Consider the following 26816-nt stretch of genomic DNA (forward strand, 5'->3'; position numbering starts at 1 on the left):
CTGAGAAACACTCAACATTTCCTCAAGCACAAACCAGCTGTTACCTGTTACCAGCTAAGACTCTGGGATATCCTTACTGGGTAACAGGAAGGCCAAGCAAAGAAATTTGACAGAGGTCAGATAGAAAACAAGAAAACTCTGTTGGCAATCATTAACATAGCAAAAGCCTGCTCAGCACACAGGTTGTTTGCATCAGCTCAGGACACACTGCCTGACCTTCTCTAGCCATGCATACCTTATCTGTGAGTTGCACGAATTCTCACTTGTGCTCGAGACTACTTTGCAGGGCCTTAGCAAAGACTTGTCCAGCACTGGAACATCTCAGATCCATGCAAAGTGAGACCCAAACTATTCCCAATGAGAGTGAAGGTATGTGGATCTCCATTTCTCTTTCCCCACAAGGAAGCACTAACTGTAGTTATTATCAAAATTTCTGGAGTCTGCCACACCAGCCTGAGCTTCCCTTCAGCAATCCTCGAGTGAAGGCAGAACTGAGGATACAAACCCCACTGATTTACACCTCAGTGAAAAGAGGTGAGCAAAAGAGGGTAGGCATTCTAGCTCTTCCCTCCTTGCCACTTTACCAACAAGGTCATGGGCATCACTTGACATTTAGCTTCAGCTGAGATCCTCATAGAATCACAGAGTATGCTGAGCAGGAAGGGACCCATCAGGATCATCGAGTTACAACCAAATGTACCAGTCACAGGGAGCTAGATAAAGGCTGTGAAGCCATGGTTGGTACAAAACCAACAGCTGGACTCTGGCAAACAGAGAGCAGGTAATCAAAGTGCACCTTCTCTCCTGCTGGGGTATCAGCCCACTGCATAGTTCCTTCCACTTTCAGAAGTTTTATTTTCCAGTATTATGCAGTTTGAACATTTTGGAATTACTGAGGTGATTGAAGTGTTACTGGCCAGAAATAGAACATACTCCAACTGAGAAGATCCTAAGTTGGAGGTGAACAAATAAAAACTGTATAAATATGGAGTATCAAGCTTCTAGTTACAAGCAAGATTTTCATCAAGCAAAATGCTGAGCAGATTAAAATAGAGCAAAACAAGGGGTGGTAAAGGAAGTAATCACAAAACACAGCACAGACTGCAGAAATGAAAGGGAGAGAACCAGTGTTCCTATGCCAATTCCTTCCTTTAAGGATCATTTCAGCATCATCTTTCTAAAGATCCCATGGTTTGTTAAGGCACCTTAGCAAGAACATTGCCTGACTTCTTGACTACTTGTCTGTTTAACACTTTAACAGTTTTGTTAAGCAGGAGGTTAGTACAAAGCAAAAAGTGAAACAAACCTTTTTGTGTTGATTTTGACAACAAAAACTTTTCTCTTGTTCTTTCTGTGAGAACACTGCTATAGAGATTTAGCAGGCCATGGCTCTGTTTCCTCAGCATACAGTTTAGTAGTTTCTCTTCTCTCAGTGGGCTCCCCTCAGCCCAGCATACATCCAAGAGCTCCCTGAATAAGTGCTTTACTTCATCTGCTTGATGCTCCACCTCAAAAGTCACTGTACCGAGAGCAGCATAAATTGTATCTACTAGTTCTCTTTGATCTAGTTCAGCTGAAAGCTCAGAACTGCTCTGGAGGCTCTGCAGAGATTTCAAGGAGTCACAAAGAAACTCAACAAAGATGTTTTGTAGAGAGCGATACTGCTGGGGTGAGGAGCTGTGTGTTCCTTGCTCCCCCTGGAAGAACTCCAGCAGGGCTTTTGCCCTCTGGGGAGCCCGCAGCAAAAGCTTCCGGAGAGCTGAAACTGCATCCAAACTGAATTTGTGAGAACAGCCATCTCTTCTTTTGCAGTCTGTGGTATGCTTGTTCTGTGTGCACTCAAATGCTTCAAACAGTTCCTGGTAGAGAAATAATAAAAGAGTAAGCCTTTTAGACTCCATTAATATATGAAATGAATTATTAAAAAAAAATAGGAGAAACTTGAAAGCAAGCAGATAAATCAATTTGGAAACACCACACTACCTAAGAAATGCATTAATAAGGGTCCACCTTGTCCAATATCTTTCCTAGAAGAGTGGATATGCCTGAATATGTAACAAAACACAAAGAATCCTGTAAAACACAAGTACACCACAAGGACCATGTACAAGCAAGGAACCATAGCAGTCCTTATGGGATGGCTGAAGCATTGCCATATTCTACCTCTAAGCAATATCCTAATGTAACTGTATCTTCACAGATCACTAAGGGCGTAATGATTAGTGGGGTTTTTTAATCCTACTTTTCCAGATTTGTACCATCTATCTACCAACAATACCCTCATCAATTTTTCAAAAATGATTAAAACTGGTCAACAGATTCAGAAGCCATCTCATAAACTTTTCTTACGCAACAATAATTTTTCTACCTATCAGAAGCAAACCTACAATTTCAGAACTGGGAAGGGGAAAACAAACAAACAAAAATCCCAATTAGCCCACCCAATAAGAGTTGTGAAGGTGAGGGAGAAGCCAGTCGAATGGCACTCTGCACTTTTGGCACTCCTAGAATTATGTGAGTGCTGCCCTCGGCTCAGAGACATCTCAGAGATTGCATAGGGGAGAGGTGGTTGGTGTACACAAAGAATGAGAGCAGAAGGCAAGTCCACAGTACTCTTTCTTAAAAATATTATTTGCTGGATCGAAATGTAACTCTACCTACCAACATGCCTCTGACAGAAATTGTGACAAAGATATGAGACTGTTGAATCTCATGATTCTGTGCAACACTGGTGGACAGTGTGGACAATGGTGGAATCTTTCATGACCTCAGAGGTGAGATGGCAACAGGCACAGACTTCATTATTCATTAACAGACTTCAAGCAGATGTATTTTAATCAACATTCAAGTTTACCTTGCTTGTTTTCATCCTGTAATTGCTAATTCTGTACTTAGTGGAATACTGAACAACTTTCCTAAGCTGAAATAGCTCCTGAATATAGTAAGTTTTCATTTCCTCTTAAAAAACAGACAAGCCAAAAAGGAGTATCTTTGAGGAGTTAGAATATATACGACTAGAAGCAACATCTTATGACACTTCACATACCACATCAGATCCAAATCTGTTGTAACTAACATCAAATTAGGACAGTTCTACAGTTAGTAACTTTCCTGATATTCTGCTCTACACTTGCTTCTGATATAAATCCATCTTTGCATATTTCCACGTACTTCTCCAATGAATCAGCCTGCATCTTTTATTAATAATGAAAATGGACCTCAGAACAGATATCATACCAATCCCTAGGTAATGTCAGCAGTAATAGTAGAGTATCCAAAAACTTCCAGAAAGGCGGAAAAGGGGGGCATAGGAGATGAAAATTAAGATATCCAAAGAAAGCAAAATAAAATACACATAATTTTAAAATGTGCTTTCTGACTACAGTTTATTTGGGCTCATGGTGGGTTGTAGGTTTATGATTATTACAGGTGCCTGTGGATTGAAGGCTGTGGCAAGCAGCTGCAGTCAGGACTGACGTGTGTTAGAAACAGCACGTAGAAAAACCTGTTCCTTGCCTGCCTGCAGCCTCCACTCCAGCCACAGAAATCACTTGCAGGCACATTGGATTAACTTCACAAAGGGATCTGAATTACACTCTCTCTCAGCTGCCTGGAAGATTAATAACACATTAACATCTCAGGCAATTAGCAGGAAGCATTAACTTCGATCTGATGAAGCTGGACATGCTGCAGAACAAGAAGAAATAGGGCACAGAAGTAGCTCACCTTTAGGACTTCCTCAGAGATATCCTTCTGTAGTTCTTCTAAGAACAATAAAAATTCAGTTTCTCTCTGAAGATCAACTGGAACTGTTTTCTGAAACCATGTAAGAATGGGAAATACATTAGTCAATAAAACTTCTATTTATATTACCATATAAATATATTCATAGCTATTTCATTAACGCTTTGAGGCAGACTGAAATATCTCTCTGAAGTAACTTAATTCTCAATTAAAGGCTATTCCAGTCAGGTTCTGCTCTCACACCAGATGATTTTATTTATCCATACATCTGGAAACAGAGACCTCATCGAGAATCACAAAACCATTGACTCCTCAAAACATAAAGAAAAAATGCAAGTCTGAGTAGTGCCAAGGACAAATGACTTTAAAAAAGAAGCATGCACATCCCTCACCATCTAAAGCTTATAAAGAATGGTCAGATGCCTGAGCTATTTTATCTTCAATGTAAGAGAGGTGCTACACAAATGCAAAGGTTGACACACTCATGATTTTCATTTATATGAATGTGAAAAGCTAAAGTATTAACTTTTAATATCTTTTTAGGAAAAAACCCTTTTTTTCTCCTCAGTGTGAATATTACATTTCTTGATAAATTTGCTAAATGCAAAAGCAGTGCATGTCTCCAGATACCTTGAGAACATAATTCCATGAAATGTGGGAAAGCCTACATTGAAATAAGCAACTAGGGAGACATTCTGCACTTGGAAGTCAGAGCTATAAAGTGCATTTGAACATTCTCAAGATGTTTCTGTACCTGATTCCTGGCAAGCCATTTTTCCAGCACAAGAAGCCAAAGCCATGCAGTTCTCCATGGGGTAGAATTCTGTCCCCACCTACAAAAGCAAGAAGCATATACAGTGGATTATACAAGGTTATCTCCATCTCCAAGATCCAGGAAAACACAGCCAGAGATCATTTTGATTTTATATTTCTTTCAGTAAGCTAAAAACAAAGACAAGTAAGTAGTCAAAGACAAAAGAAAAAAAATGTAGAGAAACCTGAATATTGGTGTTCTTGCACATCAAGTCAGTGATTTCTGCTCTGAAAATAACTGCTTTGAGATTGGCCAAATACTACCGGCATAGTTCCTCAAAACAAAGAAATCTGGTTCTGTTCCAAAGGTCAGTCTGTATAGCTCCCTTTAAGCATTTCAGCAGATTTCGTTGAAATGTGACCACTTGCCCAACACTGCTATTTCCTGTTCTGCCTATTTCTACCAAAAAAATGAAACTAAGTTTTAAGACGCAGCAGCCCAAATGCAGCTCTATATCCAAATTAAAAGAGAAGCAATGTACTGATTACACAATGAATCCTTCTAATTTCCATGAGCATTTCACGTGCTCCAGTACTTCAACATCCCAAAGCCTACAAAGTTAGGAATATATTCAGTACTGTCAAAGGGACTAAGAAAAGGAGAAAACACAATATAGTTTCCTGTTCTTTAAAAATCTCAGCACTACTATCTAAAGCCTTTTATCCTTTAAAGTCCTCAGACTCCCTCAGCTGCTGTTAGTGTAAATTGTTTCCTAGAACCTTTACTGAAATGTTACACAAACTTTAATGTGAAGAAGTATGATCATCTGATTAGACAAGGGGAATACCAATGTTCCTTAAAGCGCAAGAAAGTCACTCTTCATAGACTAAACTGAAAAAATAAAGAGATAAAAAGTAACGGGGATTACTGAGTAAAACCGATGCCATTCCAAAATACAGTGTGAAAGAACATCAACAGCATAATTTGAACGTTTTAGAATTGCAGTTCTAGAAATTAGGAGGTTTTTTCCAGAGCTGGAAACAAGATAAGATTTTAAACAACTACACTGCTGATCTTGGTGGTTTTATTTCTAAATTAGCCAAAGCTCAGTGTCAAAGAAATGTAATTTCAAGAGATGGTCCTTTTCCTTCAGTAAAATCTAACAAAGTCAGTTCTGAAATGCTTCCAAGTAGTTTTAAGCTTGTTCAATCACCATGTCAGCTACATAAATGAACACAACTTGTTATCCGGGCGGGATGGGCAGCCTGCTACGTTCTTGGTCGGTGATAAGACATCAAAATTCAGACAACAGCATCAGAAAACACCTCAGCACTGAAGTGCTGCTTCCCTGATTCCACCTGTCTCCCACAGCCAACACTAAACTAATTGCTCTAATTGCTCCTCCTCATTTCACATTCAAGCCTACGGAACCTTACTTACCTTACCCCCACGGGACAAGCCACCAGAGCCTGAAGAATTGCCTCCACCTTCCCGGCGCCGTCCCCGTGCCACTGGCTCAGCTGGGGCACGCAGGCCTGCGCAAGCTCCCAGTGCCCACGTCGTACGCACTCACAGAAAAACCCGAAGAGACGCTCCAGAGACTCCGCTTCTTCGTTCCCAAAAGAATGCATCTTCCCAGGACGAGGGGATGCCCCGGGACGGCGCGACACGCGCGAAGGCGATGCCGCGCTCCCCGGCGGGGCAGGGCGCGGCCCCGGCGGCGCTGGGCTGGCTCTACCGCACCGCCCCGGCACCGCCGCCCCACGCCGCCGCCATCTTGGGCGCCGCCTCAGCTGACCGCGCCGCCGGCCGGGCACGCGGGCAGGGCGCCCTCCCATTGGCCGAGCCGGGGCGGAATATAAATAAACCGCCATGTTTGGTTGGGGCGCCTGACGCCGCCGCCGCGGCCCGGGCAGCGCAAGCCCCGCCCCGGCACCCACGCCCACCACCGCCCCCAATGCCGGCCCCGCCCCTCGCTCGTGCCTCGCCAGGCTCTGATTGGCTCTCTCCTGAAGCTCCGCCCCCTGCGCGGCCGCGGGGTCCGTGAGGGGCGTGGGCGGCTCGGGCGGGGAGGTTGGTGCGGTCTGTGCCGCGGCAGGCTGTGGGTGTGTGTGTACACGTAAATACACCTACATACACCCACAGAGGTGCGCGCACAGGGGTGCATATGTGTGTGGGAGTATATGTGCCCCCTGTGTAGCTGTATAATCCTGTACATATGTTTCACTCTGGTACACATATACATACATATATATATATTTATATATATATACACCTCTATACATATATACATATATATACACACGTCTACAGTGTATTCAGTATATATAGGTGTATATATAGGGTGTACTGACGTACATGTAGGTGTATATATAAGGCTGTAAATAGTATATAAATATATATATATGTATATATAGTTATATTGCTCTCTGCTGGGAACCACAGCGCACACACACAGATATATATATATATATGTATATATGTAGTTATGCATTTGAGAGGGGAGAGAGTTGGTATCAATAAATAAATGACGTGGGTTTTGTACGTATTACATACACAAGTGTGCATAGGTAGTACAGAGTATCTTACGAGTATGTTATGCACACTCACCTGGAATTTGCAACCCTTGTATAAAATGTGTAGGCGCAGCTCCGGGTACAGCTCATCGGGAGCATCCCTGCCCTCCCACCACGTTATTTGTGAGCCTCCCCACAAGGCCGAGGCGCAGAGTGCCGTGACTCAGCTGCTGGGCTGGGTGGTGTCCAGCAGTGTTTGGCACAGATAAGACCCCCCTCAACATCCTCCCTTTATTCCGGCTTTTTGTTTGCTTTTGTCCTGACACACAAAACAAAACCTCCTCCGGGGACTGCAGCGGCGAGGCAAGTGTAAGAGAGAGCGGTGATGACAGAGGAGAGGTGTGCCAAAGTAAGTGACCGAGTCAGTCCCCAGGGCTCCTCAATAGAACATACGGGATGGGAGCTGTGCAAATGCCGGGATGCACCAATAAACTCCTCATGAAGCTTGCAGGAGTTTCTACCATTTCTTCCCACAGCTTCCTGAGTATTTCTCACCTCTACAGTTAACTAGGTGTCCACAGACAAATGGTGTGTGGGCAGTCACACCTCTGAATTTTCTCCAGCGACGGTGGATGAGCTGTAACTGTTGACACAGTGTGGTCATCATTTGTTCTATTTCATTCTGATACCCTGTGCCTTTAGTGATGGTACTTACTATGGTGCACTGCTGCACAAACAATTTCTCAATGTGCACTTTCAGTTTGGGGTAGTATTTTGTATCTTGTCTCTAGGCAAGGAAGAAGCTTTAGTGGGACGTGACACCTATATCAGCATGAACTTCATTTATCCTGAGATCTTTAATGCTTATTACCTGCTTTCTAATTGCTTTATCCAGTTTAAACTATCTCCCTACAGTCAGATTTTTTACTTGACAAGTAGTTTCCTTATGTAAGACATATCAAGTGCTTGATGTATTTTTTTTCTTACAAAGTTCAAAGCATACTTGCTGGAGTCACCTGTACACTCCTGCAAGAGTAAACTTACATTATTAACAATTAATAGTACTGCTGTAATTTTTTTGAAAGTAAATTTTAAAATTATTCTTCCAATATTGACCTTTTTAGGAATTAGAGATTTATTAATATATATATGTGAAGCTCTAAAGGTAGCTGGATGTGAATATCAAAGTGGGAAAATAAATTGTATAAGGTCATCATAGCAGAATATACAACTAGCATAATAAAATTAGGAAATGAGATACATGTTTTCCTTGAATTTGTATGCATATATTGTGCAGGTCTTCTAGCAAAACTGTCTGAAATTTTACCTTGGAACACTGGAACGATAAAGGTTGTTTTATCTCAGACAGAGTCTGTTGTACATTGCCTTGGAATATTATCAGTGTTATGCAAGTTGCTAATAACACTTAGTGTTTTATAGCAGCTTCTTTCTATGTGAATCTGCGCGGGGAGTGATTACATGCTGCAGTGTAGTACTCTGACATTTACATTTTAAAGCCATTTCTGAAAATGAAGCCTCAAAACATCCCTAACAATTGCTTCCAAGGTCTTTCTCTTTAATCTTTTCCATGTCAGCTAAGACCTGTATTAGTTCCTCCACTGACCATTAAAGCTCTTAGAGAATTGCTTGGAAATGTAGCTCAGATCTTTGGGTGCAGCTTGCAACTACAGGTTTCTGTGAACAGGACAAAAGCAGATCCACCAAGAAGCAATTTTTTGCCTCTGAAAAAGTGTGACTTCTCAAAGTCACTGTCACAAATGGACTGGGATTGCCTGTGAGGATGTGGCCAACACACAGTGGCAGGGCAGCCACTGTTTTTACAGTGGAGGACAGAGGCTGCCTGGCCTGGTGTAAGGCCTGATGGGGCCAAGTTAGCCCGCCAAAATCTGGTAGCCAGTTTGAGGTGGCAGGATAGAGTAGATTCAAGCAGTCTGTGCCACACATCATGCTGCACAAAGCTGCTCACCTGCTGCGACCAGAGCAACTGGAGCGCTGTTACCAGATTTATTGTGTCATTAGAGTGCAAGAAGTACTTTGAGCTGGAAATACTTTCAGGTTCTTTTGTTTGTATAAAAATAAACCCAAGTTATATCAGGTGATCAAAACAGCTGTTGAAGCTGGTTTACCCACAGCATGACCCACTGCAGCCATTTTCACTGTTCCCTGCAGGTGGAGCAGTATGTTGGTGAAATTAAAGGTGGCCTGAGACCAACCATGAAACTCACAGTCATAGGCATGGTGCACTCCAAACCCAAGAGGTAGGTGGAGGGACTGCTGGCGGCTTCACCCTGTTATACAAGCTCCTACCTCTCTTCTAAATTCAGACACTTTCTTGGAGGTATGTGCTCTTTAAAGGAAGAAAGTCAAACAGATTAACAATTTATGGCCTTATTTAATTTTCCTGCAGTCAGACTAAGATTAAAAGGTCAGGGAGGAGTTCACTGCTCAGCCTTTCTGACTGCCCTGACAAGATTTTCTACTCCTTGCCCTTATCTCATGTGAACTGGAGGGAACACACAAGTGGCATTTCTCCTTCAGGAAGAGGTGCAATTCTCAACCTGAATCTTGGTTGTCTGTGGGGGGTTGGAATCAACACCATTTTAAAAACAGTTTTTGCACAGGAGATAGAAGTTCATTGCTGTCTTTTATCTGGATAACAGCAGCTGTGCTCATCATTACATTTTTTGCATCTACAGCTATCAACTCCACTGCTTCCACTGGTGAAGAGTATGCCATAACCTCTTTTAGGACACAAATGAGTACATGTTGAAGGGTTTGATTTCAGTCAGGACAGAGGAAAGGCAACATCAGAAATCACTAGCATTCTACTGGACACTGGGGCAGGAAACAAAGGCCAGCTGGGTCTCATCCCTTTCTCCAGCTTCTAAGCCTGTAGAAGTCCTGTGTTTTGGTCTGACATGAAACCAACAGCTGTCTCTAGTTTCTATAAGCATCTGCCATGTTCACCATGTCCTTTCACATTTCTGAAAGTCCCAGTCATTTAATGGATTTTTTTCAGCTTTTCAGTGACTCTGCTCTGTGATCCAGTGGATGCCAACAAAGATGTTGGGCTGTTATTTACAGTTAACTTCAGTGAGAAATCCATCACCCGAAATGCACGAATTGGTGGGAAATGGGGAAGAGAGGAGAAGACTATTCCCTACTTCCCATTTACAGCAGGTGACACATTCAAGGTAATTTTTCAGGTACTATGAATAGGGTAGAGAAAAAGGAGGGGAGAAAAGCTGAAGGCTATGCATATGACCACAAACAGCCAGGTACTGACATTGCCAGGCTAACTAGTCTAGTATGGCACAGACAGCAACAGTTCAAGCCCTGATGGGAAAGACGCATCTAATCATAGTCAGGGTACCCACTGGAGCTTTGCAGTATCATCTCAGAAGAGGGTAGGTTACTTATTAGGGGTATTTCAGAAGAACTGGTAGACTTTGTGCTTTGCTATCCCCACAACATTTAGTTCTAAGTCCATGCTGTTGAAATCAGCCCCGCTGCTGATCTCTGACACCCTTCCCTGTCCTTTTCCACTGCAGATGGAGCTCTTATGTGAACACCAGCAAATACGAGTCTTGCTTGATGGACGGCAGCTCTGTGACTTCACTCACCGCGTTCAGCCGCTCAACTTAGTGAAAGCTTTGCGGATCTCAGGGGACATCAAGCTTACCAAAGTGGCTTGAAAAAAGGAGACCACACTATCACCAGAGGACAGAGGAAAATGTACTTTCTCTTGTCTCAGACATGTTTTATCTTTTTCCCCTGGCTGATTCTGGAGAGTGGGAATGATATCTTTTTAATTCACTGATGTCTTTGAGATACACACTTTTTTCCACCCATACACACTCATAGCAATTGCAGAGCTATGGCTGGTCTGGATAAATTTTCAAAGGATAAAGCCTTTGCTGAGATACACTTCTGGCCTCCCAAACGGCAAGATTTATGATATTATGCAGTATCACATCCTTATGGCTCTTTACCCCCTCAGGCATGCCAGTGGCAGAGCTCCCTGTGGTGGGTGGAGATTGTTATTCTTGTGGCTAGAACTGGGCATTATGCAGGTAGTGGGTCTAAGAAAAGGGAAGCAGGAGATTTTCTTATAAATGAATGTCTGATGGGCCCAGTATGGCTCACGTTATCAGGAGGGAATTGCTTTTTCTGGAAGCTCAGCTCAGTCAGCACAAAAGCATCTGTGCTTCCCAGCAGAGAGCAATAAATGCCTTACCCACCTTACCCTGTCTCTTCCAGGCAGCTTTTCTGGAACTGAAAGGTTTTGACAGCTGTGGATTTCACAGTCTTCTCTGGACCAGCCCTAGGAAATGGTATCTGTAGCTGGACCTGCTCTGCCCATTCCTGTTCTTGCATCTAATTAAAACTGCACCTTTGCTGGCAAACTTCTTTATGAGCTCTCTTAAATATTTGAATGCATGTAGTAAGTGTTGTGCTGTTATTTCACTGTTGCAGCTTTTGAGGAAAATCCTAAATACGTGGCTATTCTAATAAACAAACAAGCATGTATCATATTCTGTCTTTGGTGATGAAGAGACTCCTTTTCAATACACAACTCAGAACAAAACATCTGCACAGAAATGAATCTGTGGATAGAGAGTTGTCAAATTCTTCTACAACTTCAGGGAAGATAAAGAGCATGCTGCCTTTTTGAAGGCTCTGTAGAATCTGGCTGTCAGATACAGGTACTCAGATAAAACAAGGAATTTTATGAAAATAGTGTGTCAGCAGGCTGATTGGGTGTTTGAATGGTTTCCTACATTCCATTTTTGCCCTCTGGTGTCTCAGTTTATATATAAATCTAAAATTGCAGTGTATTAAACCTTTTCTTTTTGTATTGTATACTCAAACTCTCCTCTGAGAAAAATCACATCTCTAAAAAGCACAGAATATTCAAATGCACTGGTTTTGGTGGTTTTTTTTTAAATATTTAATGATATCAAAGACAAGTTTAGTAGACAAATAATGGAAAAATAATGACTTAAGACAGAAAAAGCAGGGAGGACTGCTACTATAGTTTTCTGTCCAAATGGTGCTCCTACATAAATAGACTTACAGTAATAATCAGAAGGAAAAGTCTTGCTTTTATGGCTGAGAGATTTCTCCCAATAAATTCAGCACCAGAAATTGTCTGGAACTTCCACTGGTCTGATTTGATACTCAGGATCATGTGGGACATTACCAGCTTAAGAGTAACCTATATGGTAGAGAGCAAGATCCTTCGTTCTTTTCCAGTCTAACAGAGAACTAGAGAATATAGTAGAGCAGATGGATGGACAGACACACCCCTTGTTTCTTTTGCAATCCTTATTATCCTGGCAGCTGGGTTGTGGTTTAGCACAAGATTTGTGTAGTATACCAAGAAAGGCAGCCTCAGACACCAGCACCTTTCATGACTTAGATGTTTCAGTCTTAACTAAGTTTAATAACTGAGCCCCTTTATAAAGGGGAAAGGAGCAAGACAATTCTGCTTTAAGATAAAGCACAACCTGGATCTGTCAGACATAGACTGAATACTTGTACAAAAGATCCTTTTCTTCCATCTTGGAATATCTTGTAGTTTCTTTGTAGAGCCCCATTTGTCTGTATCCATCTGTTTTGGTCTCTTGGTTAGATGGTAAATTCAAGGTGGGGGAATTATTCTGCACTACACGATTTGGTCTGCATGGTCTGCCAGGAACTGGTACGTGTTATGGTGATTCAAACAATAAAAATAGACTGTCAAAGGAAAAACAACACTGCCAGACAATGAGAGCGGGAAGTTGGTCATAAATGTGGTTTGTCATTTGGCGTGGAGTCCACATTACTCATGTCAGTGGTTTGATTGCCTCAATCCACTGCACTCGCTCTGCCTTGGAGCTGGCCTGGATGTAATAATGAATGTCATTTTTGGTGATGATTTTGAAAAGGTTGCCTTGCACATTGCCCTTCACTCCTGCAGAAAAAAAGAAAAAACAACCCGACAGATCAGGAGGGTGCACAGAGAAAATCTTTCTGGCAGATATGAAGCTTTGTAGGGAAGAATTTGAATTTCGTTAATTTCGTGAATTAATCTTCTTATTATGGATAAGACATCTAAAGCTTTTGTTTCTTTGATTTCCCTCTTCAAAACCCCTGGGAATGTTCAAGGCCAGGCTGGATAGGGCTTTGGGCAAACAGGTTAAGTGGAAATTGACCCTGACTGTGGCAGGGCAGTTGGTACTAGGGGATCTTTGGGGTCCCTTGCAACCCAAACCATTTGTTAATTCTGTGATTCTATGAAAATATAGTATAGACATTCCTGCCATAGATTGTATGAACTACTGTACACGCTACAACATATCTAAAATAGTCTCTGTTTAGGTGGAGACTATTACTTGAGTTAGACACTGGAATAATGAGCCCCAACCAGTTTGCATGGTAGATTAGATTTTCTCCTGCCCATAGCTGGGTTCCTCTTGGCAAGGAATTCTATTGTTCATCACATCCCCCTGCCCCTAAACAAAAGCTTTTTCAGACCTTCTCTTTAGAAAGATCTTCTGTATTTGATATCTACACAATGTGCTTACCGTCATAAAATAAATTGCTTTAGTAGCAGAAACATTTACCTGTGATGCTGATGTTCTAGACTAATGCCTGAGCTAAGCCCATGCTCCAGCAGAACTGTTTTTTTATTGCTGTCTTTATGTCTCCCCTATGTTTGGGTTCTAGCAGGTCAGTAAGGAAAAGGTAATAGCATAAGTTGAGAGGACACAGAAATGGAGGGCATCAAAGGATGCTTCAAGACTTTACGTTAAACAACACCCAAAAAGAAAGTGTTTTCTATTTGTCTGTTAACTCTGAGTAATTAACAGCCTTAGGGCTGTCTCAGAGCTCATATGACTAAGAAAAGCCCATATAAAGAGAACACCTGAGATAGGTGGAAATAATGCTAAAAAAAATCCCCTTTGGTGTGGACAACCCAGCAGAACAGGGATTTGTGACATGCCTCTTCCCTTGATTGCAGAGGGAAATGGAAAGTGAGCCCACTTGTGCATACAGGCAGCCATATATACAAACCCACACCCAAAGACTGTATTGCTACAGCATAAATGTAAATGTAGGAAAGTTCAGAGGCTTGTGCTCACCTGCTGGGACTCCATTGTCTTCCAGAGCTGAGACAAGACAGCCACGAAGAGAGAATCCACCTACTGGTTTGTTATCTTCCTGCAAAGAAAAGGGAAACAAGGCATAGCTGGAAAATGTCATCATTTCCCAGAGCACATGCATTACTTTTATGAAGTTGGAGACATAATGGCGATTTTCCAGGCATGAAACATCTATATCACAAGAGAAATCAATTAGAACATGTAGTTAAATGCATTACTATAATTTTTCAGTCCCAGATGTTTCTCTGATGTAGATGGCGTGGTATAGATCAGTTAAAAGCACAAGGGTAGGCAATCACACTTCAAATGTATGTATGGTTTTATCAATAACAACATACTGAATTGTATACATTTCTGTAAGTATTTAGCTTGCTGCTTTTCACTGAGACTGGATGGGAAAAATCTGGCTCTTTTCCTTAGCTGGCTGCACTCTTGTTTCTTGCCTTCAGGTTCTGCAGTTTCAGCTTATAGCCTTACAAGGGTAAGTTGCAGTGCAAGAAAAAACCAATGAAGGAACAGGAAACAAAAAATGGACTGGCTCCACAAGCTCTTTAACTGGTATGTTGTTTCTATTTTCTTTAAAAGTCACATAAAGCATTTCTATACATGTTCTTCTTGCAATCCTGTTTGGCTTGGTGGTACCTTAAGTGTCTGAGTTGCTCACATTGATTATTATATTCATGAACATAAATTCTACTTTTCATGAGAAAGTTTAAAACTGAGTAGTAGAAATTCCTGTAAATACTTTGTCATTAAGAAGACCCTACTCAATGCTGGAATAAGGATGTAAAAAATCCCAGTACCAGTATGATCCTCAAATGGTGAGATTTCAGCCCAGAAAGATCATAACCCAGGAAAAAACCCTGCAGGACTATGGTCCCAGACTGTGAGAGTACAGCAAAACATCAATCCCAAGAAGACTACTGCTGCTCAACTAAGGAAAAGGAATCTCACTGGGAAAAAGGACAGAAGATGCAGGGATACAACATCCTACAAGGACAATGTCCTAGCGTAAGGCCAGAGAGGTCTAATTCCTGGAAATGGATAGAGGCACCCAGAGTGATAGAAACATTTACAGCATAATTGTATCTACATTATAATGTTTATGTCTCGAAAAGGATTTCTGAGGATAGTCACTTCCCACTAACGTACCTTGGTGGGATCGTAGTAATGCAAAAAAGCAGGATCAGCTCTCAAAACAAATTTTCTCACCTTCCAGTTTTTCCTCTTGTGCCCCTGCAAAATAGAAGAATTAAAATCACTACCTCCTGAAATGACCATTTTCCTACAGGCTGTAGGGGAGACATTAAAAAAAAAAAAAAAAAAAAAGAGGGTTTGGACCCAACAGAGAAAAATATTTCCCAACATCTTGGTAATCCCCATGACCCTCTGCTTATCTTTCCTCTTCATATGTTTACAATCCCTTTGTCTCTTCCTTCCTATGCTGAGAGCTAAGAAAGCAGAATGACAGGAACAAGTGGTTATATCCCTCACTCCTGCTTTTAATTTCAGATTAAATATGGGTTTCAGATTGAAACCCCACGCTGTGTGTGCTCTGAGGGGCTTATGTCAGGTCCTTTTGCAGTCTTGACTCTTTCACCACAGCCCTGCCACTGCTGCAGGCCTGTGCCAGCCCTGTGAGCATCCCTCTCGCAGGGGTTTGGTGCTGGGGACTGTCCCTGGCACTGCTGACCAAGGGCAGAAGCTCCTGGGCAGCTCCCACGTCCTGTGGTGATGGGGGCTGCCCTGGCAGGCTGTGGGGAGGGAGGATTGGGAAGCACCTGGTGATCCAGTTTGCACAACACTCAACTGGGGCTCTGGGTACAAAGCTTCAGAGGAAGAGGCCATGCAGTGCAGGCAGGGTTCCATTTGCAGGTGGCTGTGTGATGCTTTGAAAGATTGACTCTCATCTTGTTCATAGCAAGCGCTGGAAACTACATCTTGCACACCAAGGGCCAGATCTTGGACAAGTTCTTGCCAGCAGGTATTCATGCCCAAAAAACCATGTTTCACTACCACCAAGGCACCCATGGGTACATGAGTGACTGCCCACAGGTAAAGGTCCACTTCATACAAAGGTCAAGCTAGCCAGCTTTGAAATTTGTCTGTGGCCAGCAAAACATCATCACTGTTCACACCACCTGGATGGGACAGGTTAAACCAAAGGAACGGTGGCGCTGCTTGGGAGTGAATGTAACACCTCTGGTAGGATTTGGAGTCTGTGTGAAGTTCTGCTTTTGATGCTGTTTGGTATCTTTCAGTATATGCTCAATATGTACAGAATATCCAATTAATCCTGCCTGAGCAAGTTCACTTCTTTATAACTGGATACTCTTAACTGCAAGACCTTAAGTACTGACAGGCAAGTTAGTTCTGCTGGGCACATCTGTCCAGCCATCATTATAAAAGTCACATTTACTCTCTAAAAACCTTAAGAGCTGTATTTTTATTGTTTCCCACAGCAGGTTCTAAGACTATACTTACCTGTTTTACTAAGAATCCTTGCTTCACAATTGTGCCACTTAATTCAGAGATGTTAAAATGTACTTCTTCCTTGGAACTGGTATTTTTCTTACTGCTCTCAGCCTGCAAATAGGGAAAAGACAGTTCCACTTTTCTTTTTAATCTAAACAGACTTTTAAGTACAAAATTCTGCATTTTATTTTCCATGTTATTTTTCCTTAGCTGTTTTTACTTCATATTTCCTGAGTAAATTCTACTCCATAGCTTAGCCTTGCAGGACCAAGATTCACAGGCAACAAATCACAGCTGTACATCTCTACATGCTGGGTATAAGTGCTGTGGCCTTGAGCTGTAGCACAACTACAGCACTACCTCCAATACATGCAGACACAGCACTGCACTCCAGGGACACACCTCTTTTAATGCCTAATTATGTAATTTGTAGATCCCTCCATGTCCATGTAGCTATTTGGCTCCAGCCAGGGTGCCAGTGTTAGTGCTACTAAAAGCATTTACTCTCTCAGGCTGCACGTTTGCCTTTAGTTGCACGCTGTGCACCTCCACCCCGAATGGAGTGTGTGACGAGGGCAGAGGAGGTGCCTCTGGGGGAGCTGCATCACTTACAAACATGTACAGAGCAGTGGAGTCATCGAGGAACTTCTCAGAGGGGTCGCTGGAGCGCGTGGCCTCCGTGCTGCGCACCCCCACGGGCCTGATGAAGTTCTCATCCATCAGCATGGATGCCAAGGTGACGGCCTCGAATCGGGACACAGCAAAGTTGTTGGAGATGAGCCAGTCCACCAGGGCAGAACCTGCAGGAAGAAAGGCAGCTCTCATACCAAGACAGTGTGCTCTTCTGAGGAAAGGCAGGTGCTCTCCTGCCACACAGGTTTTCACTTGCTGAAACATCCCAAAGATTGTCAGAGAAGTGCAAAGTTGACCAAAAGTGTGGGGTTCCCAGTGTCCTTCCATACATCCAAAGAGCAAGAGAGAAAGGTGTTGGAGAGCTTGGCTGCGCTGCCAGGTTCCACTGGGCCAGAGCTCATCCCACTCTGCAGGCAGTACAGTAGCCCTCTTGTCCCTGCAGTGTGGCATATCAGATGGGAGGTGGCTCTTTGCTGTACCTGTGAAGGTCTCTTTGTATCTGTTTCCTTGATCCAAATTGCGGGTCAGCTTAATTCCAGTACTGCTGTCATACATTCTCTCCACTATGTTGCTGCAATGAGAGCATAGCACAACATCAGCAGATGAGAGAGACAGGCAGAAATAGCTGCATACTTCTGCCAGTGCCTCGGAGGTCCTCATGGTTACCCACAGAAAGATGGGAAGTATTCTAGGTACTCCTCCAGAAGCACTGTCCCAAGTAATTCCAGGAATGCTTTATTCTCCCAATAGCAGCACTAAACAAGATGCCTCACAAAGTATCTTTCTATTTAAAGCACTTCAAGCTAATCTATAGTCAGCCCAATTGACCTGTTGAACACAAATCAAATTAATGCAACTCTTCTGTTTCTTAATCTCTTAGTCTCTTATTTGATATGATGCACCTTAAAAATCCTAGTCTGGATTCCAGATATCAGCTTTGAAAACTCAGCAACAGGGCACAAAGTCACCCCCCGGCGCTTCCCTGCTGTTCCATGTTCTGAGGTAATACATCTCCCAGTGAGAACATTTGCAGCTGACTGGGAAGCTATTCAAGCCAGCAGTGAGGTGCCTGTGCAGAACCCACATACTGCCAAAAGATGATGGTCAGGAATAAGTGCATTCCCTGGCTAAAGTATGTGCAAAGCCAGGGCAGGGCAGCCAGTTTGGAGGTTCCTGGCCACACAGACCTGTGCAGAAAGGAGCTTCCCTTGACCTCCCCATCCATCAACTCAGGTGCTTTGCAAACTACAGCAACAACAGAAGGAAAAATCATATACTTACTGGAGGCTGATATTTTCTAGCAGTTTGAAAGAGTTCTTCATTCTGTGAAGTTCTTGTACCTGTACTGGATGACCAGCATGAATAGCTCCAGTGATGTCCAAAGCCCAAGAGTCACGTTCCTCCCTGGAGCAACATTCAAGGAAATAGTCTGTGTTGGTTTTTGTCTTTAGTTTGATGAGTAGCTGTGGGGAAAGAAGGACAAAGCAATAACAATATTAAGCTATTTCGCTCCTCTTGCATTTTGCCTTTTTTAGCACTGGCCCAAGTGACACAAATAAGTCTGACAGTGCATCCCACCCAAGCAGTTCAGAGCAATTCTTGTTCAGAAGGATGGTGGGCACAAATCCGGGGTTTTTTGATGGTGTTGGTTGGTTGGTTGGTTTTGTTTAGTTGGTTTTGTTTGTTTGTTTGTTTGTTTGTTTGTTTTGTTTGGGGTTTTTGGTTTTTTTTTTGGCTCTTCTATCCCCCTCAGATCCCTGGGTTTTCAGTTATAAACATGGTTTACATGCATGGAGCTCCTGGTACTTAGAACAGAGCAGACCACACAGATACCCCACACAGAGGAAACCTGCATTGCTGCTACTCATGGGGGAGCAGAGAAACACAGAAGACATGTTTTCTTCCAGAGCCCTCTTAATGAAAACTTTCTACAGCAGCAATACCCCATTGGTGAAGGAAAAAGAAGTCTGATCTGGCTGTCTGGGAGCACCGCATGGATACCCAGGCTTTAAGACAACTACCTCAGACAGTATTTCCCTTTTTCCCCAGCCTCCTCCAGTTTTATTGGGTTGTTCATGTCCTGTCTCCACCCACTGCTGGGCTGATGCATTCACATTTTTTCTCCTCACTGTGTGTACAGGAGTAGTGGTTGGGTTTGGGTTTTTTTGTTAATAGCTGACTCACATTTGGGCACAGGGAAGGGCAAAGACACAATCAGGGAGTTCAGTGCTTATCCTGGTTACACTGCCAGTGGCAGCTTGTTTTTGGCTGGGCCTAATTCTGGAAGCACCCCAGTGGTATGGCTGCAGTAATCAAAGAAGCCAGGAGGAGAGGAAAATATGGGAAGAAGTTAGAAAATGAGTGACATAGAGAAGACACATTTTTCCAGTCATACCGGTCTGCTCTCATATTCCAGGCATGGACAAGTAATAGTGCAGCCATCCAAAAGGATCCTGCCCTTTGGAGAAGGCTCCTTCTTGCCTCCTTCAATTTTGTAATACAGCAGCTTATCCTGAAGCAGAACGAACCATCTCACTTTCCAGTTACGAACAACATGTCCCTGGAGGGGAAGAAATTCACATAGGTGATTTTAACACAAGCATTGAGAAATGACCATATTTTCTTCCTGGCTTCTTGTATGAAAAGAAGGACAAGAAGTCATTGTGAGTCCTATTCTCCCTGAAATACACATTTTAAGTAACAAAATAGCACAGCTCCATACTACAAAATCATAGAGGAATAGAAAAGTGCTGTGCTCATTCTTCAGGCAGGAGAACTTCTTTGCTGGCAAGAATTCTTTCTTGTAAAAGCTCACATGAATTATCTCAAAGAGCTGATGTAGGTGCACACCTGTCTGCTGGCAGCACAGGCAGCAACACGGCTAAATCCAAAACATATGAGGGCTCTTGGCAACCAGCTCCTCCTCTTTGGTAACCCTGGGTGGTGTCTTTTTCCCTGTCATTTTGATGTGGCTCTAGGTGCCAAGGGGTTTTGTAAGCGCTTTGCTGGGTGAATTGGCTTTTCCTTACATCCCCCACTTACTGCTAATGAGAAGTTCATTTCAATCCCACCTGCCTCCAATCTCCTGGGCTAAGACATTCCCTGTACTCCTGTTTCCTGTAAAGGAAATATGCTTTTTAATAACAAAAGACTGAATGAAGGCTTCTGTTGAATGCCTCATGGATTATATAATACAGACAAATCCTCCTATTTTTCCTCTGTAAACAGCCCCCAGCTGTCTTTAGTCTGGTTAAAGGACAGCAGAGCCAGTGAGGGCTGGCACTGGCAGGCTCAGTCCTGTCTGATGGTGTCTGGTCCAGGTCTGCTGTGCAAATTGACTTTCTACAGGGGAAGAAGCAGGCAAAGCAGGGGTAAAGGAAGCTCTGACACTGGGATAGGGTGGGCACGGCTAGAAGAAAGAAACATGTAAGGTCCAGTTGTGGCATGAATTAAAGCTCATTAATTCTTTGTAAATAAAAGGGAAACCCAGCAATCTCCAAGTCAAGGTGGAGTAATGTGTCTCTAAAATCCAGGGCCCTATAGATCCTGTGTCTTCCAGTCCACACTAAATACAATTTATCTATCTCAGGCTTGTTCTCTCCTTCCCTTTATGTTCCTCAGTGGTTTTTTCACCTGTTTTCCTGTATGTTCTTTGCTATGGCTCTATTCTTGCCTTCTGGAAGATGTTCTCTTTTCTCAGGAGTTTTTTTATTTATCTTTACCCGAATTTCACACATTCGTTTTATATTTATAATGCATTACAGTACATAATTCCGCCATTTATAATGCATTTAGATACTCTCCTTGCTTCTGTTCTCTTCTTAAGAAAGCTCTGTTTTACTTACCTGATCCCTTTTCTCCTTTTTTCCCTGTGGCTCCCTGGCTCCCTTGTCCCTCAGTTTCCTTTAGTCATCCTGTTTGTGGTCTCCCTCCTGTCAGGCTGTGTGTTTGGGTGATGTTGTGCACACTGGGGCAGTCACAGCTCCGTGTGCTGCCCATAACCTATTCCTCTCACACACTTGGTGCCTGGGCATCCCATTTGAATTCAGGAGTCACTTAAGACCCAAAACCGAGGGCTGTAGCCCAGAGAGGAGACCGAGAGCTGGGACTGCTGTGCCCTTGCTGCAGAAGGCAGGATGGAGAGTAGCCCCTTTTCCATGCAGAACTTCACATGGCCAGCGTCTGGGAGCCCTGCCAGGAAAACTCCTGACCAGGATTACCTTCATGTTAGCACCAGAAACATTGCCACGTACTGTAGAAAAGCATTTCCCTAGGCGTGGCAAAGCTTTGAACAACAAACCTCTCAATCACTTTTTTTTTTTTCCTATGAAATCAAGGATCAAATTAATCATTGAGACAGGGTTTTGGTACTGACAGCAGTTTATGCCCCTTGCTAAATTGCCTTATTGTGTTCCAGCAATGGTTGACTTGGTCCTACAGGGAGAAGTATTGGGAAGATTGAAATCTTTCAGCTCTTTCTGCATTTTGGCTAGAATTTTCTAACAGAATTGCTTGAGTATGGAAAAAAGAAGTTATTTCAAACACATTTTTAAGTTTGCATTGCTCTGATCCCCTTCAAAAAGAATAACCTGTTTCCGTTCTCTCATGGGAAACCCTGCACGGACGTGTCACTGAAGAGGTCACAAGCTATCTTCTCTCATGGGAACCCTGCACAGTGATGTCACTGAAGAGGTCACAAGCTATCACAACCCCCTGCCAGACCTTCTCCTGTCCCTCCATCCTCCCGTGGCGGCCCCACTGCTGTGCTCCCTGCAGAGCTGGCTGCGAGGTGCAGACATGTTGTCTTTCTGACACCTGAGTAATCCTGACGGCAAATTCACGTTCCTCTACAGAAATGCCAGCCCGGGAGGGGTGCGGGTGCCTGGTGAAGAGCCGCAGCTCATTCCGCTCCCCTGGCATGCACCCCGGCCACCTCTGCAGGGGCTCCTCTGCCGGGAGCGCCCGGCCCTGCCCTGAGCCCCGGCTCGCTCCCGTCCCTGCTCGGAGGGGACCCACAGCACTCACCCTTTTGACGAGGAAGCCCTCCTTCAGCACTCCAGCCTCTTCCTCCATCGTGGCCCGCCGGGAACAGAGCACAGTCCCGCCGAGAATTGCCTGCGCCCTCGCAGCCTGTCCCTCTGCACACGATTTGTTCAAGAAAGCTCATTTTTCTTTGCTCCCCTCCTCCAGTGTGACGCACTCTCCCTCCCCTGGTTTTTTTCCTCCCTCCCTACCTGTGAGACATTAGTTAAGAAGCGAACTGGCTCTGATACATTACCTGCCCTCGGGGAAGTAAAACAAAGGGACGTCGAAAAAGGATCTTGAAAGAATTTCACAGGATTTAGTTGAGAAAAAACCACCACCGAGCCAATATAAGCAGCTAGAAAATGACAAACCAGGTATTGCATGGGAGGGGGAAGCAGAATTTTAAAACCACATTCCTCAAAACTTCAGACTAAACAACTACCACTTAAAATTTCTCACTAACAAACTCACCTCTCAGGAGTTTTACAGATCAGCACAACTTGTAAGTGTAACATATAGGATATTATGATTACAAGGAGACTTTTACAAACCTTACAGTAACTTCTTTTGCTAAAAATTTATTTTCCCAAGGAAGCTCCAAGGCACCTAAAAGTCCACTCTACTTTCAGTGACCCCTTGGTATATAAACCAAGATTCTCAACCTAATATCCTAAATCTCTACATAAGCAGGCTTTTAGTAAAGCAGCCTGATCCCTGAACACTGCACTGACCTCTTGTATCTCCTGAATGCCTTGAAACAGAGTGCCTTTTGTGTCTAGATGCAATCTTAGACATTTATTGTATTTTTGAAGACTTTAGCCACCATGACAAATCTGTTTAATAGATTTGTCAAATCTTCTTCTGATGAAGTAAACCAGTATTAATACTTCAGAGAGTGCTGCTGTTCAGAAATAAGAGCCTTTGCTGTACTGTCAGCATTCCATGACTCTCACTGAAATTAAGGTGCAATATGTGGGCAGAGCTATGGGCTGTGATAAGAAATACAAGGTAGAGTATAGCAAATAAACAAAAGCACTCGTTGCTATGTAGAGTCCAGAGGTCAGTAAGACAAAGTGACTCCAATATCAAGGGGCACATTTCCATGCACCAAGGAAAAGGAATAAAAAATTAGTAATTTATACATTTTTATAACTCTTAGCTAGGAATAGCAAGACACTGAAGAATTGAAACCAACATTGTCTGGAAACAACTCAGAGAAGAGTCCTGCAGAGGCCATGAGAATACCATGGGTGACTGAACACTGCTGGAAGTTATAAAAGTTGATTCTGTATAAAGAGAAAACATGCTGGCTGAGATTTCAAAAGCAGAAGTTACCTATGTAGCTCCTACTGTACACCTTTTGCCCCTTGGGAAAAGCAGGCAGCTATGAGGCAACAGGCTCAGTAAGTTACATCCCAGTATGTTTGTTCTTCAGTCCACTAAACTAAGTACAGTAACAGAACACTTGGAAAAGTACTTTTTGCTGCTGGTATGTAATCCTTTAAAAGTTACCAGTGGAAATTTTTGTACTTTAAAAAATATAATTGTAGCCTTAAAATAAAGCAGAAATTAACCTTTTTTGTTGTTGTTGTTTTGTTAATTGAAAAAATAATCTCCATCTGTGTGTGTATATATATATATATTTGTAGACAACAGCTGTATTGAGAAGCACAATCTTGGAAAAAAAAAACCCTGATAAAGTCAGCAGGAAAAAAAAAATCAGCTCACCATGTTTTGTACATCAGAATGACAATGGAGGGAAAAAAAAAGAAATCTTGAGTCCAGGTTCACAAGAGCCAATACTGCTGCATGCATTTCCTGGACATGCACTCTTTTATATAACCAGCTTCAGGAATACAGTGTTCCACCATTTGGTATTTGAGGTTTGACTTCACATTGTTCAGCTTGTTACTGCAGGCAATTTATTCAAGGTGCTATTTCATGCTAGGGAGGACAGGTAGAAGCTTGCAGGGGGCTCTTGCTCAGACAGTGATCTCGGAATTGCTCCATAAGCAGTTCTCACAAGCTCCTTTTCTCCTGCATGCAGACCACCCACAACTCTGCAGACAGATCTTGGCAAAATTAACATTAGCAACAAAGAATACTATTGTCAAACTGCTGGTGAAAGGTGAAGCAAACCTTGCTTCAGCTGGTCATTAAATAACAGGTTTTGTATCAACTACTTCTTATACAGAGCCTTCACTTCCTTCAATACCTTGACTCAAAAGTATTTCTTCCATACTTTGGATATTTATCTTACACACACCCCTTCCTTCGTGTCTCATTCTGTAGTTAATGAAGGCTGAAAAACTGCCCCTGTATTGCTCCCTGAGGCTGAGTAAACACAGATATTTCAGGGTCAGGTAGTATAAAATGAGTCAGTAGATCTGGGCTGTCGCATTCATGCATGGGCTGGGAATGCAAGTTCTGGCACTGAACTCTTCCGATGGAAAGGGACATGCTTTGATCTGTATAAACCTAGGGAGCTCTACATCAAATCTTCTGTGGGCCTTCAAACTCACTCAAGAGCTCCTCAGATCCATTTTAGAGTGCTTTCCACATCAAAGCAAATAATAATATATATTATATATAACAAAAAAAGAACAGTTGAGTGCTTGACATTTTGTTGCCTTCGGAGTGACTCCCAAATACTTCATAAGCTGTAGAATCTGGAATGGGACGGCCAGAAAGAGCTGTCTCCAAGCCCACAGGATGCTGCTCAGGGGCACAGGGGAGGGAGGAGCAGCCTGCACAGTTCTGAGCACAGGCTGTTCCAGCGGGCAGACCCTGCTGGTGCCTCCCGCTGTCCTTCAGGAAGCCTCACACAGCTGATTCAGGGAGCCTGCCCAAAGGAAATCCCCGTCCCATGCTGTGCCCAGCGTGTACCATCACGTCACACAGGCATTGGGGCGGTACAGACACCGAGCTTTCAAAGCAGCTTCTCAGGACTTTGCCCTCCAGTGCAGCACTCCCATTAAATTAGTTCCTTTAGTGGATTAGGGATGAAATATGTGAAAACAAACCACATCAAACACGATGAAACATTTCTAGATAGAAGTGAAAGACAACAAACATTCAATAGTATTCTGACATAACAGCAATTTAAAAATTAAGTGTAGAAAGGTGGAAGTATTTGGAAACATTGTTTCATTGTCTACACTCTTAGAAATCAAAGTGCAGATTCTGCTATGAAGAACAACACACCAGCGCCATTGCACCTAAAGAAAAAACCCAGGGGTGAAAATCAGAGAGAAAGCAAGGATAAGTCACAGTATTAAAAACCAGACAACCCATAACAGCCCCAAGGAAGCAGAGCACCCCTTTTTCAGAAACCACTATTTTCCCTCATTAAAAACAGAATACTGGGCTGTGTGTTACCAGACTCTGTGCCTAACCTGAGCCAGTATACACCTGTTTGGGTTGGACTTTTGCATTGATGTTACAAGTAAAACGGTTTCCAAGCTGTCAATCTTAGAAAATCAGTTTAGGGTAGGAAAGTCAAACCAAGATCGTTACAATTAACACATCAGGTTATACCTATCCCCTTCCCTTCCACAGACTATGTTAAGTGGAGATGTTAGCCTTGTGATTCCAGTTGTGCACACAGCACAGTAGCTAATTAGCAGCAAGAATGTGTTGCCCGGATTTAGCAACCCAACAGAGACATTCACAAAACCCCCTTGTTTTAAGCACTTGGTAAGCAAAGGCAGTTCCACAAATAGAGCCAGGTTGAGACACTAGACATCAGCTCAGCAACTCCTGAAGGCCTCCAAAACACCCATCTTACACCTCCTCCTTCCCACTTCTGCAATGCATGAGAAGGATCCACCAGGTTGTCTTGTGTCTCTCATTTATTCTTTGTTGAAATATGCTCAAGAGAACAAATTGAGAGAATCTGATTTTTTCTGCCAGGCTGACAAGTGATTGGAATGCATTCATCTGAACTTCACTATCTTTGCCATTTCAGGCACCTAGAACCAACTCAGACTTTTACCCACAACACATTCCAGCTCTAATCAGAAATGCTCTGGTAGCTGCTGAAGAAATTTAACAAACTTCTAAGTAGCTGACAGAAACAATGATCACCAATTAACACACCAAACCAGCTCTCACAGATTATACTAACTGTAATCCCTTCATTACACTCCTTCCTTCCTTGGAGCACGTGTGGCTCACTCATCAGTCCTTTTTCCTTTACAGAATTATGGCATGGAGATCAGATGGTGAGAGCTTTAAAATACTTTGTTCTTTACTCCAAGTACCCACCTATTATGTTTAATGGAAGTCAAATCACTATTTTAGTGAATGGGCACAGTTGGAAGGCTGTCATACACAGCTGCTGAAAAGACAACTTCAGAAAACAAAAATACATTTTTCTTCATTCTGCGTATTTGCACATTCAAGTATTTTCCAACATTCTGTAAAGATTGAAAGTTATTTACCTTTTGTGGCTTTGCTTTACTATCAGAGTTGGGTCCACATTAACTTCTCCAACACCCC

At 43.0% G+C, this 26816-nt stretch overlaps 3 protein-coding genes across 3 annotated transcripts in view; 1 reads left to right on the plus strand and 2 right to left on the minus strand.

The window, feature by feature from the left end:
• The window catches only part of ZFYVE26 (zinc finger FYVE-type containing 26), a 46830-nt gene extending 40556 nt beyond the window's left edge, over positions 1–6274 (minus strand). Inside the window, 5 exon segments of the mRNA XM_063398765.1 lie at positions 1307–1859; positions 3727–3816; positions 4499–4577; positions 5939–6234; positions 6236–6274. Coding sequence (XP_063254835.1) covers positions 1307–1859; positions 3727–3816; positions 4499–4577; positions 5939–6234; positions 6236–6274 — 1057 coding nt within the window.
• Positions 6275–7264: 990 nt separating this feature from the next.
• Positions 7265–11858, plus strand: LOC134551306 (galectin-related protein A-like). Its single transcript, XM_063398770.1, has 5 exons — positions 7265–7423; positions 9205–9293; positions 10055–10229; positions 10587–10770; positions 11296–11858. Exons 1-4 carry the CDS (start codon positions 7400–7402, stop codon positions 10728–10730), a joined length of 432 nt encoding a protein of 143 aa, XP_063254840.1. The 5' UTR covers positions 7265–7399; the 3' UTR covers positions 10731–10770; positions 11296–11858.
• Positions 11859–11962: 104 nt separating this feature from the next.
• PLEK2 (pleckstrin 2) lies at positions 11963–22475 on the minus strand. Its single transcript, XM_063398769.1, has 9 exons — positions 22317–22475; positions 19687–19851; positions 18573–18754; positions 17771–17862; positions 17271–17458; positions 16668–16769; positions 15336–15419; positions 14163–14241; positions 11963–12991 (listed from the first exon to the last, which is right to left on the minus strand). The coding sequence occupies exons 1-9, from the start codon at positions 22362–22364 to the stop codon at positions 12864–12866; spliced, it is 1068 nt and encodes a 355-aa protein (XP_063254839.1). The 5' UTR covers positions 22365–22475; the 3' UTR covers positions 11963–12863.
• Between the last annotated feature and the right edge of the window lie 4341 nt (positions 22476–26816).

This window comes from Prinia subflava, chromosome 5 (assembly GCF_021018805.1).
Source record: "Prinia subflava isolate CZ2003 ecotype Zambia chromosome 5, Cam_Psub_1.2, whole genome shotgun sequence".
In the NCBI taxonomy this organism is placed as follows: domain Eukaryota; kingdom Metazoa; phylum Chordata; class Aves; order Passeriformes; family Cisticolidae; genus Prinia; species Prinia subflava.

What these genes read in the sequence shown, in the direction of transcription:
- PLEK2 (XM_063398769.1), bottom strand. Translation starts at nt 22,364, where the DNA reads ATGGAGGAAGAGGCTGGAGTGCTGAAGGAGGGCTTCCTCGTCAAAAGG. An exon ending in AGGGCTTCCTCGTCAAAAGG is followed by an intron (nt 19,852 to 22,316) that starts GTGAGTGCTGTG and finishes CTTCCCCTCCAG; the next exon opens with GGACATGTTGTTCGTAACTG. An exon ending in ATTACTACGATCCCACCAAG is followed by an intron (nt 14,242 to 15,335) that starts GTACGTTAGTGG and finishes TTTTCTTTGCAG; the next exon opens with GAAGATAACAAACCAGTAGG.
- LOC134551306 (XM_063398770.1), top strand. Translation starts at nt 7,400, where the DNA reads ATGACAGAGGAGAGGTGTGCCAAA. An exon ending in CAGAGGAGAGGTGTGCCAAA is followed by an intron (nt 7,424 to 9,204) that starts GTAAGTGACCGA and finishes TGTTCCCTGCAG; the next exon opens with GTGGAGCAGTATGTTGGTGA. An exon ending in GTGCACTCCAAACCCAAGAG is followed by an intron (nt 9,294 to 10,054) that starts GTAGGTGGAGGG and finishes GATTTTTTTCAG; the next exon opens with CTTTTCAGTGACTCTGCTCT.